This window comes from Orcinus orca, chromosome 8 (genome assembly GCF_937001465.1).
Source record: "Orcinus orca chromosome 8, mOrcOrc1.1, whole genome shotgun sequence".
Lineage (NCBI taxonomy): Eukaryota > Metazoa > Chordata > Mammalia > Artiodactyla > Delphinidae > Orcinus > Orcinus orca.
Genome location: NC_064566.1, coordinates 41,690,063 through 41,702,577, shown reverse-complemented (window position 1 = coordinate 41,702,577; position 12,515 = coordinate 41,690,063). Strand labels below are relative to the sequence as shown.

The window sequence follows — 12,515 nt, the reverse complement described above, 5'->3', positions numbered from 1 at the left end:
GCATTTACTTTGTCCCCTTCTCCCCAGGCCTCCTGTTACCTGGGGCTTCTCTTCCTCTCATCCCTTATTTCCTGGAGGATGGTGGGGCCCGGGGCTAAACTCTGTGCCCCAACTAATTGGGGTCTGCTTGGCACCTCATTCTGCCAGCTCTAAACCACTGAGTCCTGTTTAGATGATTCCCTACCATTTTCTTCAGACTCAGGTTCTTGCATCTGACATTCCTGTCATCTCTGCCCCCCAATTCTAAGTCAGACTGCACCCAGTCACCGAATCAGATTCCTTTTGGTCCCATGCCTTCCAGAAGCTTGTCTGGCTTTGCCCTGCCCCATTCAGATTTAATTTGACTGGCTGGTATTTACTGAGCCCATTTCGTGTGTTAACTAGTCATTACTTCATGGACATCAGCCTCAGAAAAACACCACGAGGCTGGTCATATCAATATCCCTACTTTACAGATGAGGAAACTGAGTTGAGAGTGATTAACATATTCAATCTAGGAAGTTTCAGATTGGAGGCTAGAATGCATGTTGGTCTGCTCCAAAACCCCGAGGGTCAACTACTTCGCTAAACTGACTCCCACAGACTGTCCGATCCTCCCTGATCTTACTGGCTCATACCTCTGGTTCCATGTTCCCATTTCCTCTCCACTGCCCTAAGTCAGGCTCTACACAACTCATCCAGGGAATGTTGGTGGATCTCCCGTTTGGTCTCCTCACACTTGAGCCCTCTCCCCTCCTACAGCTGGCGTGTCCTGCCAGAGACGTGGTGCAGTGGGGTGGAGGAAAGCTGGGCTGTAACACCAGACAGACCTGACTTTGAATCCCAGCATCTTCAATCATTTGCTTTGGTAATCTCAGGTTAGTTTCCTCATGTGAAAGGTGGAAATTATGATAGCATCTATATCAAAAGAATTTTCTGATTAATTTTAAAGGCATATGCTACATATAAGTATTTCTTAATGTCTGAATATTTCATAAAAGTTCTTTTAAATAAGCATTTGCCATGAAGGGAGTTCTCTGTTAAATTTCTGATCTGGACATTCTTTTATAAGTTAATTGTTTGAATCTCAGAAGGCATTTTTCCCCATTGATACAGTGTTACAGTAAAACAGAAGATTATAAGGCAAGCTCACATACTAAACAATCGGGTTTGAAAAAAAGGAATTTTCTTTTTTGAGTATTTAATGTAATAATATAGATCAAGTCCTTGACACAGTGCCTGGCACGTAGTAACAGCGCTATGCATGTTAACTATTGTCATGTCATTCTTCCCAGAAGGAAACTTCAATCATGTTTCTCTCTCTTCCGATGCCATTTACCACAGTGGACACTCAGAACCCTCTGCAACCTGGCCCTGACTTTCTTTTTCATCTTACCTCTTTGTCTTCTAACTCTCCAGTCCACCAAACGGTCTCCATTTCCTGACCTCTCAGTGGGATGTGGGAAAAGAACGTGTGTTCTGGGGTCAGGCGGATCTGGGTTTGAACCCCAGCTTTGCCCCCTTGCTAGCTCTGTGAGCTTGGGTGGGTTCCTTAACATCTCTGGACCTTGATTTCCTCATCTATAAGATGACAATGAGGTTGTAGTGAGAGTTACACCTAGGAAAGTATTATGCGTAACACCTAATAGGTGTTTAATCCTCTTAGCTATTTTTAATAGAATTCCCACTCCTACTGTCCTGCCAGTTTTCCCATGGGAGTCTCCTTCCCAGGGGAACATGTCCTTCTTCCTCTGCCTTCTTGTGGATTCCCATAGTGCTTTCTGTCTATAAAACTACAGAGACTTTCTTTTGCACAGTTCTTTAAAGTTTTTGTAGTTCTCTCCCAAACCAGCCCAATTAATTTGCACAACTCTGGAAGATAGTCCAGACTAGTAATTAGTATCTCTATTTTTAAAAGGTGAACTGGGGCTCTCCGAGCTGGAATGACTGATTCATGGTCACGAATGGAGGCCTGGAGCCCAGGTCTTCTGGCTCTCCGTCACCATACCATTCTGCGCATGAGTGGCTGCCACTCACCTGAATTCATTGTTATTTCTAACATTGCAGACTGTTGTTCCATGAGTGCCTACCTTGTCCCCCAGGGAGGATGTGGTCTGCTCCCACACCTTAGCCTAGTGCCTTGCAGGTATCTATTATGTGGTTGATGTCATTCAATGTATTGAAGTTTGAATAAATGTGGTATGTTTGAGTCCTTGAATTTGGAATTAGCTGCTCCATCCCCTTTGCTCTGTGTTCTTGTTTCTAGAACTCTGAACATGCTCGATTATAGGTAATCTGCTTATCCATCTGTTTCTCCACCCCCAGACCATGAGTCTCTCCAGGACAAGTACCATATCCAATTCCTGTCGGTGCCCAGGGCCTGCCACTGTGCTTGGCACATAGTAAATGGAAGTTGAATGAATAAACCAGAAGGAGCCATCTGGGTCCATCCCCTAATCCCCCTGTGATTGTGCTTGTTCCTGTTCTCTTATCTTAGTTCATATTATGTATCTCTTATCTCCTATATTGAATTAAAGGCAGGTTCATGTTTTACTCATTTTTGTAGCCTCCCAAACAACCGGGAAAGGAGGAAACTATAATTATTGAGGGTCTATTGTGTGTCAGTGATTGCACATATATTATGTCATTGTTTTAAAAATTGAATTTAATTCTTATAACAGGTCAATAAGGTAGGCATTATCACCCCTGAATTACAAAAGAGGGAGCTGGGACTCAGGGAAATAAAATAATTGGAATTTGACCACGTTTACACAGCTAGTAAGTGGAAATGCCGGGATTTGAATCCCTGTCTGCTGGCTCTGAGACCCATGCCTTTCCTTTTTGTTGCTGTTTGGTGTTTATTTTTAACAGCATGCAGAATAGCTGAGTGCTTTAGCCCAGTAGGAGTTAGGAACTCTGCTGAACTGAGATTTGAATTTAATCACATTGAATGGAATCTGTGCCAGCCTGTTCCCAAACACTTCGAGCACATATACTGCCACCTTTGCATTTGACTGGATGAATGCTTCAGGAAACATGTACTAAGCATTCACAATGCAGCAAGCTCAGTGCTGGCCACTGGGGATACAGTCTGAAGACAGGCTTCCTCAGGGAGCTTACAGTCTAGTGGGAAAACAGACGTGCGGCAGGGATTGTAAACGTGATCTATGCTGATAGGATAAACTAGTAGTTACCAGTGGGGAAAGGGGGAGGGGAGGGGCAAGCTAGGGGTATGGCATTAAGATATACAGACTACTAAGTATAAAATAGATAAGCAACAAGGATATATTGTACAGCACAGAGAAATATAGCCATTATTTTGTAATAACTTTAACTTTATAAAAATATTGAATCACTGTGTTGTATACCTGAAATTAATATAATATTATAAATCAGCTATACTTCAATTTTTTAAAAAATGTGATCAGAAGACAAGGCCTAAGTCATTCTGTGGTGGTCTTGGGAGGCTTCTGGGTAGATTATAAAGGAGGAGTGAGTCAGCCATGACAAGAGGAGGAAAGCACAGAGGGAGAAGCATGGGCTGAGCCACTGAAGTATGAAATTGCAGGTAGGTTGGGTCTGGAACGAGGGGACATTTTGGTGGGACAGAGCCGGAGGAATAAGAGATGCTGAAACTGGTCTCCCTGTGTTCACATCATGAACCAAAGGTCATGACTGGTTCTTACCCTTGCCCCTACCAAGCAGTGCTCTTGGCCTAGATGATAGCCAGGACATTCTCCCTACTCAGGAAGTGAGTTAGAGAAATAGCTGGCAACATCTCCATCTGTCTTCTCTAGGGACGTGACATGGGGCTTGCATTTCCCTGATACGTGGGAAATAATGATCCAGCAGTTGGGCGGACCCACATGGTGATGTCATCTGCCTGGATCATGTCAACCCTCAGCAGGCTGGGCAGGTGGCTTTGTGCCCATGTTCTTGATGTGCCTCTGGGTCAGAGCACCCTGGGTAGCAGGTGGCAGATGTAAACAAGATCAGGGCCTGTTCAGAATCACTTTCTTAAGTGTTGGGGTAGCGTGGAGAGTTCTGCCCACTCTGGGCCACAGGGTGATAAACTGCAAATGTCAGCTGGGTCCACCCAGTTCAAGTTTTCCTCTTCGCTATGCCTGAAAATGTTCCTTAACTTAAGACTTTATAAAACCAACCATAGGATCGTGGACAGCTGAGCCAACCCTATGATGGATTGTATGAACTTAGTAATCAGTATATATGCATCTATATTCATCACATGCAAAAACAAAGCCAGGGAGGTGCTGGGGTTGACTCTCTCCTCTCCTTCCTCCCTCTTGAGATGGAAAAATCTTCAGGCTGAGTTCTGTCTTGGTCCTGTCCAGATCTTATTCTGTTCTCCCTTTGTGTCATCCATTAATTCCCTGCTACATCCCCCTGCAGTCATCACCCCGCATGATCCTCGCCAAACCACAGTAGACTGGTCATGTCCTTGTATCCAAACCACCTTTCCCATGCTTTCACATGGCTAGCCTGCCTGCCCCTCACCCTGGAAGGTACGTAAAAGCCAGCTAAAAAGCAATTATACTCCAATAAAGATTTTTTAAAAAAAAAAAAAAAAAGCCAGCTAAAAACAGCAGTGCTTTTTCCCAGGAGCTGTCAAGCCTAATTCCCCACTCACTCCCTTTACCTTTTGCTCCATGCTGACCTCCCCAGCTCCACACTCCAATTTTGCTCCCTCTAATGCATTCTTCATGCTGCTGCCTGGATGATTTATCTAAAATTCAAATGTGATTGTTTCGTTCCCCTGCCCAAAACTCTTCAGTGGTTTCAGACCCTTTCAAATGACATCCAAACTCATTTGAGCAGGTCCCTTCTACCTCCCTGGCATCATTTCCTGCCTCTCCCGTTGACAGTTTGTGACACAGCAATGCTAAATTACTTATGGCTCCCCAAACACACAATGTTATTTAATGTTTCTGAGTCTGCCAGAAATAGCCTTTCCTCTCTGTTCTGTCTTACAAATCTGCTCAGCATTTAAAAATTCTCTCAACTTTCTTCTTCTCTAAGATCCTTCCAGACAGGAGTCATTATTCTGGGCCACCTCTGTGTCTTGTTTAGACATCTACCCATTGCCCTATCATATATCCCCAAGACATACTTGCTTACAGGGACTGTCTTATTCATCCCAGAACAGCGCAGGACCTAACACAGGGCAGGTGCTTAGCCAACGCTGCTTGAATCATTGTTCAATTACACCTCCTCCCCATCCTTTAAGGGACTTGTGTTCTAGCCACATACACACTGACCTGTATCCTGATTTGCTTTCCCAGGTCGGGCAAATCACTGGTCTGCAATCATCGGCGGATCCCACTCCAAGAATTACGTGCTATGGGAGTATGGAGGATATGCGAGCGAAGGCGTCAAACAAGTTGCAGAATTGGGCTCACCAGTGAAAATGGAGGAGGAAATTCGACAACAGGTAAGAAAAACAATCACAGAAGGACCAAAACCCAGAAATGCGGTCAAGCGTCCTTTAGCTTTCTTTCCCAGGGGCTCGAAATTTACAGTACAATGTGCTGGAAAATTGGTACCATAGGAAGTGAAATCTATTTGCTGAGTTTGAGGGGGTTTATGTTCAGTAGAGGACAGAGGCACAAATGTCCATCTTGTCGTCTCAGATTTTCCCTAACTGCATTTGTGTTTTCTTCAGCTTGTGCTAAAAGCTGCTACTGTGGCTGCATTGTTGGGGTACCATGTCTCTGTTCTCCCAAGGGTCAGTGCGGTGGATTACGGTTTTCTTACTCTGATCCATGAGAGGGCTGGGGGGAGTGACATTCACTCTAAGCTAAAATCACCATTTCCAAAGAGAAACATTTATTTATCGACACATGCTTTTTGCATCTATGTCTTGAGGTGTTTGATAAATTAGTCAGTGATTAATCATAATCATTATAGACTGAAGCATCTTTTATGTACCATGTACTGTGTCATGTGGGCCCAGGAGCCGGACTGTTATCTAGGACCCCATTCATACCAATGAGAGATAAGGGAGCAATCGTCCATCATTCCTTTCTGTCTGTTGGGAAGTACCATCATCCCTCATCAAAAGCACTAGAAGGAGGCTGATGAGGGATCTTGAAAGAAGAGCTATGGTTTTTCGAAGGTCATTCACAGGCTGCACTGTGGGGAGGAGGTGGCCCAGCTTTGGCCATCACTACCCACAAAAGCCCTTTGGGCCTGAGAGAGCTGGGTAGGCACCCACATCTCACTGCTCACAAGTGCGCAGGAGGAAGTAAGGAAAGAGCAAACTGTGCTTGGAGTGTGGTCATTTCCAGCACAGGTCACTGAGGGGCTGCTGCCTGCTCAGGCTCCTGGCCCACATCTCCTGAGACAGTGCAGGGCCCCTGAAGACACTGGACCCGGTGTCTCACGATGTGTATTGCAGCAGGGCGAGCAGAGCTGAGGCCCCTAGCCCTTCCTCCTGACGTCTACCATCTGGACTCCAAGCTCCCACAAACCCTAAAGTGAATGCAGCAAAGGTCACCTGATTCCTACTATAATCCCCTGAGGAATTCTTTTGGACCAGAGTCCAAAAACGCCCAGGAATTAGCTTATGTTTCTCATTAGTTTGATTTAAAACCTTTCTCCATTCTCAGAAAAAATGTTTAACCCAGTGTTTTGAGACAGCATGTCATTCATCACAAGTTTATCTTACCAACAACTTCGTGTTTCTCTAACTCTGGCTGCCATGCCTCGTAACTGGCATCACTCATTCGGGCTACAGCACAACCATGTTCATCTGCAAAGTCATGAAGGGCTTCATATTGGTCCTGGTCTCTCCAGCCTGTCATGGAGGCAGTATCCCTCGTTTGGGTTCCTGGTTCTCAAACATGGAATTGTGATACACTGGCTGTATCTGTTCTGTTGTGTCGTATGTTGAAAACCATCTATTACAAATAATAGTTGAAATACTAAAGTTTGCAAATTAATTAGATCAAGGTCAAGGGCGTCTTCATAATAATGCCTGTGTCACTCATTGGCTATCTTGAGAGGTTTCTGGTGAGAAGGGAAGCATGTATGAATTGTGAGAAACTGAGACCACATTGTACCGGCAAGCATTATCTGTCGTGTGTCATAGCAATAAAAAGGCTGAAAACTGATGGGTGGAACCCCCCCACCTTATGCCCCCCTTAGGAAAATGTTCTTTGCTCGGTGTGTTCCTGATCAGCACACCTTGGATTAGCTTCTCTACACACTGATGATGTCTGGCTCTCCCAGCTGGCTAGTGTTCTTGACATTAAGTCATAACAATGTTTAATTACGGGTTTTGCGCATGGGAGTTAAAAATCCCACTGAGGGCTTCCCCGGTGGCGCAGTGGTTGAGAGTCCGCCTGCCGATGCAGGGGACACGGGTTCGTGCCCCAGTCCGGGAGGATCCCACATGCCGCGGAGCAGCTGGGCCCGTGAGCCATGGCCACTGGGCCTGTGCGTCTGGAGCCTGTGCTCCGCAACGGGAGAGGCCACAACAGTGAGAGGCCCGCGTACCGCAAAAAAAAAATCCCACTGAGCATGTCCTAGGGTTTGTCACCACCTGTCAGGCCCTCTAGATGCTGAACATGTACTTTTAGCTCTCACCTCTACTTGGAGAAGACAATATTAAATTTCCCGTTTTTCCTGATAAGGAAACTGAGGCACAGTCAATAGTTAGAGAATTCCAGAACTTGAACCCAAGCCTGTCTGACTCCAAAACCTGTATGTAGTACCAGATACATAATTTGCAGAGCCTGGTGAAAATGTGGGGTCCCTTGTTCAAAACTTAAGAATTTCAAGATGGTGACACTGAATTTCACAGCACGGGGCCCTGAGAGTCTGAACAGGTCACACACTCGTGAGGCCGGTCCTGCTTATCCTCCTTCCCTGCCCCACAGAGAAACTCCCCTCTCCAGCCTCTGAAATAAGCCTGTTTCCAGAGCTCTGCTAAGCCACGCATCCAGCTCCCCAGGTCCTCAGAAAGTCAGGAGGATAGAGTGATTTCAGGGTCCCTTCTCTTCCAAATAATTCATGGTTCTAAATATTGTTCCCTGCAAACACACAATTCATTATATTTTTCTGGAAGTCAGGTAAGAAGCAGCATAAACAAGGAACAAGAATGTGAATCCTCCTAGAATATAAAAGTGTCCTCTGAATAACCAGGAACCTGCTTGAACACATCTACAATCTAACACGGTGTTCTCAGCCTTTAATACATTACATCCTACCAGCTGCTCTATCAAAGAACCCGAGTCCAACCAGGATGAAAATAAAAGCCCTATTTTCCCAAGAAAGACATTTATATGCTTCCCAGCCTTCTGTTATTATAGACTTATCGCTTGCTGCAAGTTTCAGGGGCATTAAAAATCACAGCAGATATTGTTGGAGGTAAATCTTATGCTAATGGGTTTCAAACACAAATGAACAAAAATAATAATCACATCAGTGGTGGAAAACTGTAATAATATTATTGAGTATAAATTTTAATATTACTATAACTTCAAAACACCAAGAAAATTAATGAAAAATTACAGCAGCATTATTGGCAATAATGACACTGGTGGCCAGAGAGGGTGGGGGAAGGGCACAAGGCACACTTCTTAGCAGGGGACAGAGGCAAATGGGTCCTGGTGGGGACTGTGGATTAGAAATACTGAACTAAGGCTGGCCTGGCAGGTCACAAATGAGTAACCCAAGGCAGGTAGACACAGTAGGGAATGACAGATCCTACGTAGACCCAGGACCCGAAAGTGAGCTGGTGTATGCTCATCTCATGAAAATGTTTCACTAAGACCATTTCTACTTTGTTAAGTAGACATCTATGGCATTTATACTAGGTGTCTGGTTCTCTGCTGAATGTGGCCCAAAGATGGTGCCCCCTTCACCATGTTATTCATGCTAGAAAGCTAGGCATCATCCTTGATTGTGCCTCCTGTCCCATCTTCTGCCTTCTCTTCTAAATTCCTCCAGGTCACTTCCTCATTACCGCACCTCTATTTAAACCATCCTCATCGCTTGCCTCAATTACTGCACTAGCCATCTGATCTCCCTGCCTCCAATCCTCTTCCTGTTTTCCACACTGCCCCACGGCCATTTTATAAAATACCAATTGGATTATGCCACTCTCCCAATGAATGGCTCCCGACTGACAGCAAGGTAAAGTCCAGACTCCTTATCCTAGCTTGAAAACCCTCTATGACCTGGCCTTGTTTACCTCCCCCATCTTATTTCTTGCTGCAGCTCTAAGCTATACCCATGCAGAACCTCTTTCAGACTCTCCAGAGCCATGTCCCTCTTGCATCTGGGCTTTCTGTCAGCCTGGAACATCTTCCAGCACCCCATCAACTGGTGAACTGGTGAACTCCATCTATCCTTCAGGACTCAGCTTAGATGTTGCTTCTTCCTGGAAGCCTTCCTGAATTCTGTACAAAATCCATGCCCTTGCCATGTGCTCCCACAACACCCTGTACCTCCCCCATCATTGCCATCATCACGTAATGATGCAAGTCCTTGTTTGATGTCTCTCCCTCACCAAACTGCAAAGTTCAAATCCATGTTTTCCATCTCTGTATCCTCTGAGCTGGGTACAGTTTTAATTGCTTCATAATTGTTACTTGCGTGAGTAATTTACTTGATAACTTTACTAAACATCTACTAAATGAATGCCAGGCGTTAGAGATCCAACAGTGAACAGATCATTCCCTGCCTTCATGGAGTCTGCATTCTAATGGGGGAGACAAGAAGAAAAAAGGGTTAAATAATTATAAATTATGGTAAGAGAAAGAAACCAACAAGAGGTGGCTAGAAAACAGCAGTAGGGTGGGACCTTGTTAGTAAGGTAGTCAGGGAAGGTCTTGATGAGACCATTAAGCTGAGACCCAAAAGAAAAGCACAAGGAAAAGATCATTCTAGATGGTGACAACAGCGTGTGCAGAGACCCAGAAGTAGAAAAGAGCTTATCGTGCTTGAAGAACTGACAGAAGACTGGTGTGGCAAGAGGGGAATCAGTGAGGGGGAGTGTGGCTCTGTGTGAATGAAGGACACACTGTCTCCGCGCTGGAGGAATTCACAGATTGGGCTGGAGAGGTGGATACATAAATAACTATTTCCGTATAATGTACTTAGTTTCTTTAAGGGAATCTCTGCAGCAGCTGAGGAAATGCAAACATTAGACTGTGGCAGCCCTTGAAAGTGCCATTCTCTGGGTCCCCCCAGCCTTTAACATCCCCCCTATTCCCTGAGGACACATGTTAGACACATATTAGTTTCCCTGTCCCTTCCTCTGGGCAGGCTGGGTGTGGTACCCTTTCCTGGGGTGACCACAGCTCCCTGTGCGGTCCCTCTCCTAGACTGAATGGTCCCTGCTTCCTTCTTTCTTTCTTTCTTTTCTTTCTTTCTTCCTTTTTCTTTTTCTTTTTTTTAAAAATTATTGGAGCACAGTTACTTTACAATGTTGTGTTAGTTTCTACCGTACAGCAAAGTGAATCAGCTGTATGTATATAGGCACCCCCTCTTTTTTTATTACTTCCCATTTAGGTCACAGCAGAGCAGTGAGTAGAGTTCCCTGTGCTTTACAGTAGATTCTCATTAGTTATCTATTTTATACATAGTATCAATAGCGTATATATGTCAATCCCAATCTCCCGATTCATCCCACCGCCGCCCCTTTTCCCCCTTGGTATCCACACGTTTGTTTTGTTCTCTATGTCTGTGTCTCTATTTCTGCTTTGCAAATAAGATCATCTATACCATTTTTTTTTAGGTTCCACAAATATGTATTAATATCTGATATTTGTTTTTCTCTTTCTGACTTACTTCACTCTGTATGACAGTCTCTAGGTCCATCCACGTCTCTACAAATGACCCAATTTCGTTCCTTTTATGGCTGAGTAATATTCCATTATATATGTGTACCACATCTTCTTTATCCATTCATCTGTCAATGGACATTTAGGTTGCTTCCATGGCCTGGCTCTTGTAAATAGTGCTGCAATGAACATTGGGGTGCAGGTGTCTTTTTGAATTATGGTTTTCTCTGGGTATGTGCCCAGTAGTAGGATTGCTGGGTCATATGGTAGTTCTATTTTTAGTTTTTTAAGGAACCTCCATACTGTTCTCCATAGTGGTTGTATCAATTTACATTCCCACCAACAGTGCAAGAAGGTTCCCTTTTCTCCACACCCTCTCCAGCATTTATTGTTTGTAGATTTTTTAATGATGGCCATTCTGACTGGTGTGAGGTGATACATCATTGTAGTTTTGATTTGCATTTCTCTAATGATTAGTGATGTTGAGCATCTTTTCATGTGCCTCTTGACCATCTGTATGTCTTCTTTGGAGAAATGTCTATTTAGGTGTTCCTCCCATTTTTCGATTCAGTTGTTTGTCTTTTTGATATTGAGCTGCTTGTAAATTTTGGAGATTAATTCTTTGTGCATTGTTCCATTTGCAAATATTTTCTCCCATCCTGAGGGTTGTCTTTTTGTCTTGTTCATGGTTTCCTTTGCTGTGCAAAAGCTTTTAAGTTTAATTGGGTCCCATTTGTTTATTTTTGTTTTTAGTTTCATTACTCTAGGAGGTAGGTCAAAAAAGATCTTGCTGCATTTCATGTCAAAGAGTGTTCTGCCTATGTTTTCCTCTAAGAATTTTATAGTGTCTGACCTTACATTTAGGTCTTTAATCCATTTTTAGTTTATTTTTGTGTATGGTGTTAGGGAGTGTTCTAATTTCATTCTTTTACATGTAGCTGTCCAGTTTTCCCAGCACCACTTATTGAAGAGGCTGTCTTTTCTCCATTGTATATCCTTGCCTCCTTTGTCATAGATTAGGTGACCATAGGTGTGTGGGTTTATCTCTGGGCTTTCTATCCTGTTCCATTGATGTATATTTCTGTTTTTGTGCCAGTGCCATATTGTCTTGGTTACTGTAGCTTTGTAGTATAATCTGAAGTCAGAAGCTCCGTTTTTCTTTCTCAAGGTTGCTTTGGCTATTTGCAATCTTTTGTGTTTCCATACAAATTGTAAAATTTTTTGTTCTAGATCTGTGAAAAATGCCATTGGTGATTTGATAGGGATTGCATTGAATCTGTAGATTGCTTTGGGGTAGTATAGTCATTTTCACAATGTTGATTCTTCCAATCCAAGAACATGGTATATCTCTCCATCTGTTTGTGTCATCTTTGATTTCTTTCATCAGTGTCTTATAGTTTTCTGCATACAGGTCTTTTGCCTCCTTAGGTAGGTTTATTCCTAGGTATTTTATTCTTTTTGTTGCAGTGGTGAATGGAATTGTTTCCTTAATTTCTCTTTCTGATCTTTGGTTGTTAGTGTATAGGAATACAAGAGATTTCTGTGTGTTAATTTTGTATCCTGTGACTTTACTAAATTCATTGATTAGCTCTAGTAGTTTTCGGTGGCATCTTTAGGATTTTCTATGTATAGTATCATGTCATCTGCAAACAGTGACAGTTTTACTTCTTCTTTTCCAATTTGGATTCCTTTTATTTATTTTTCTTCTCCAACTGCCATGGCTAGGAC

The 12,515-nt window shown here is 43.6% G+C and overlaps 1 protein-coding gene across 1 annotated transcript in view; it reads left to right on the top strand.

Annotated features, from left to right (window-relative positions):
- The window catches only part of SPON1 (spondin 1), a 273,886-nt gene that overhangs the window by 156,748 nt on the left and 104,623 nt on the right, over positions 1-12,515 (top strand). Inside the window, exon 6 of the mRNA XM_004279163.3 lies at positions 5,280-5,428. Within this exon, the coding sequence (XP_004279211.1) occupies positions 5,280-5,428 (149 nt within the window). The remainder of the gene's footprint in view (positions 1-5,279; positions 5,429-12,515) is intronic.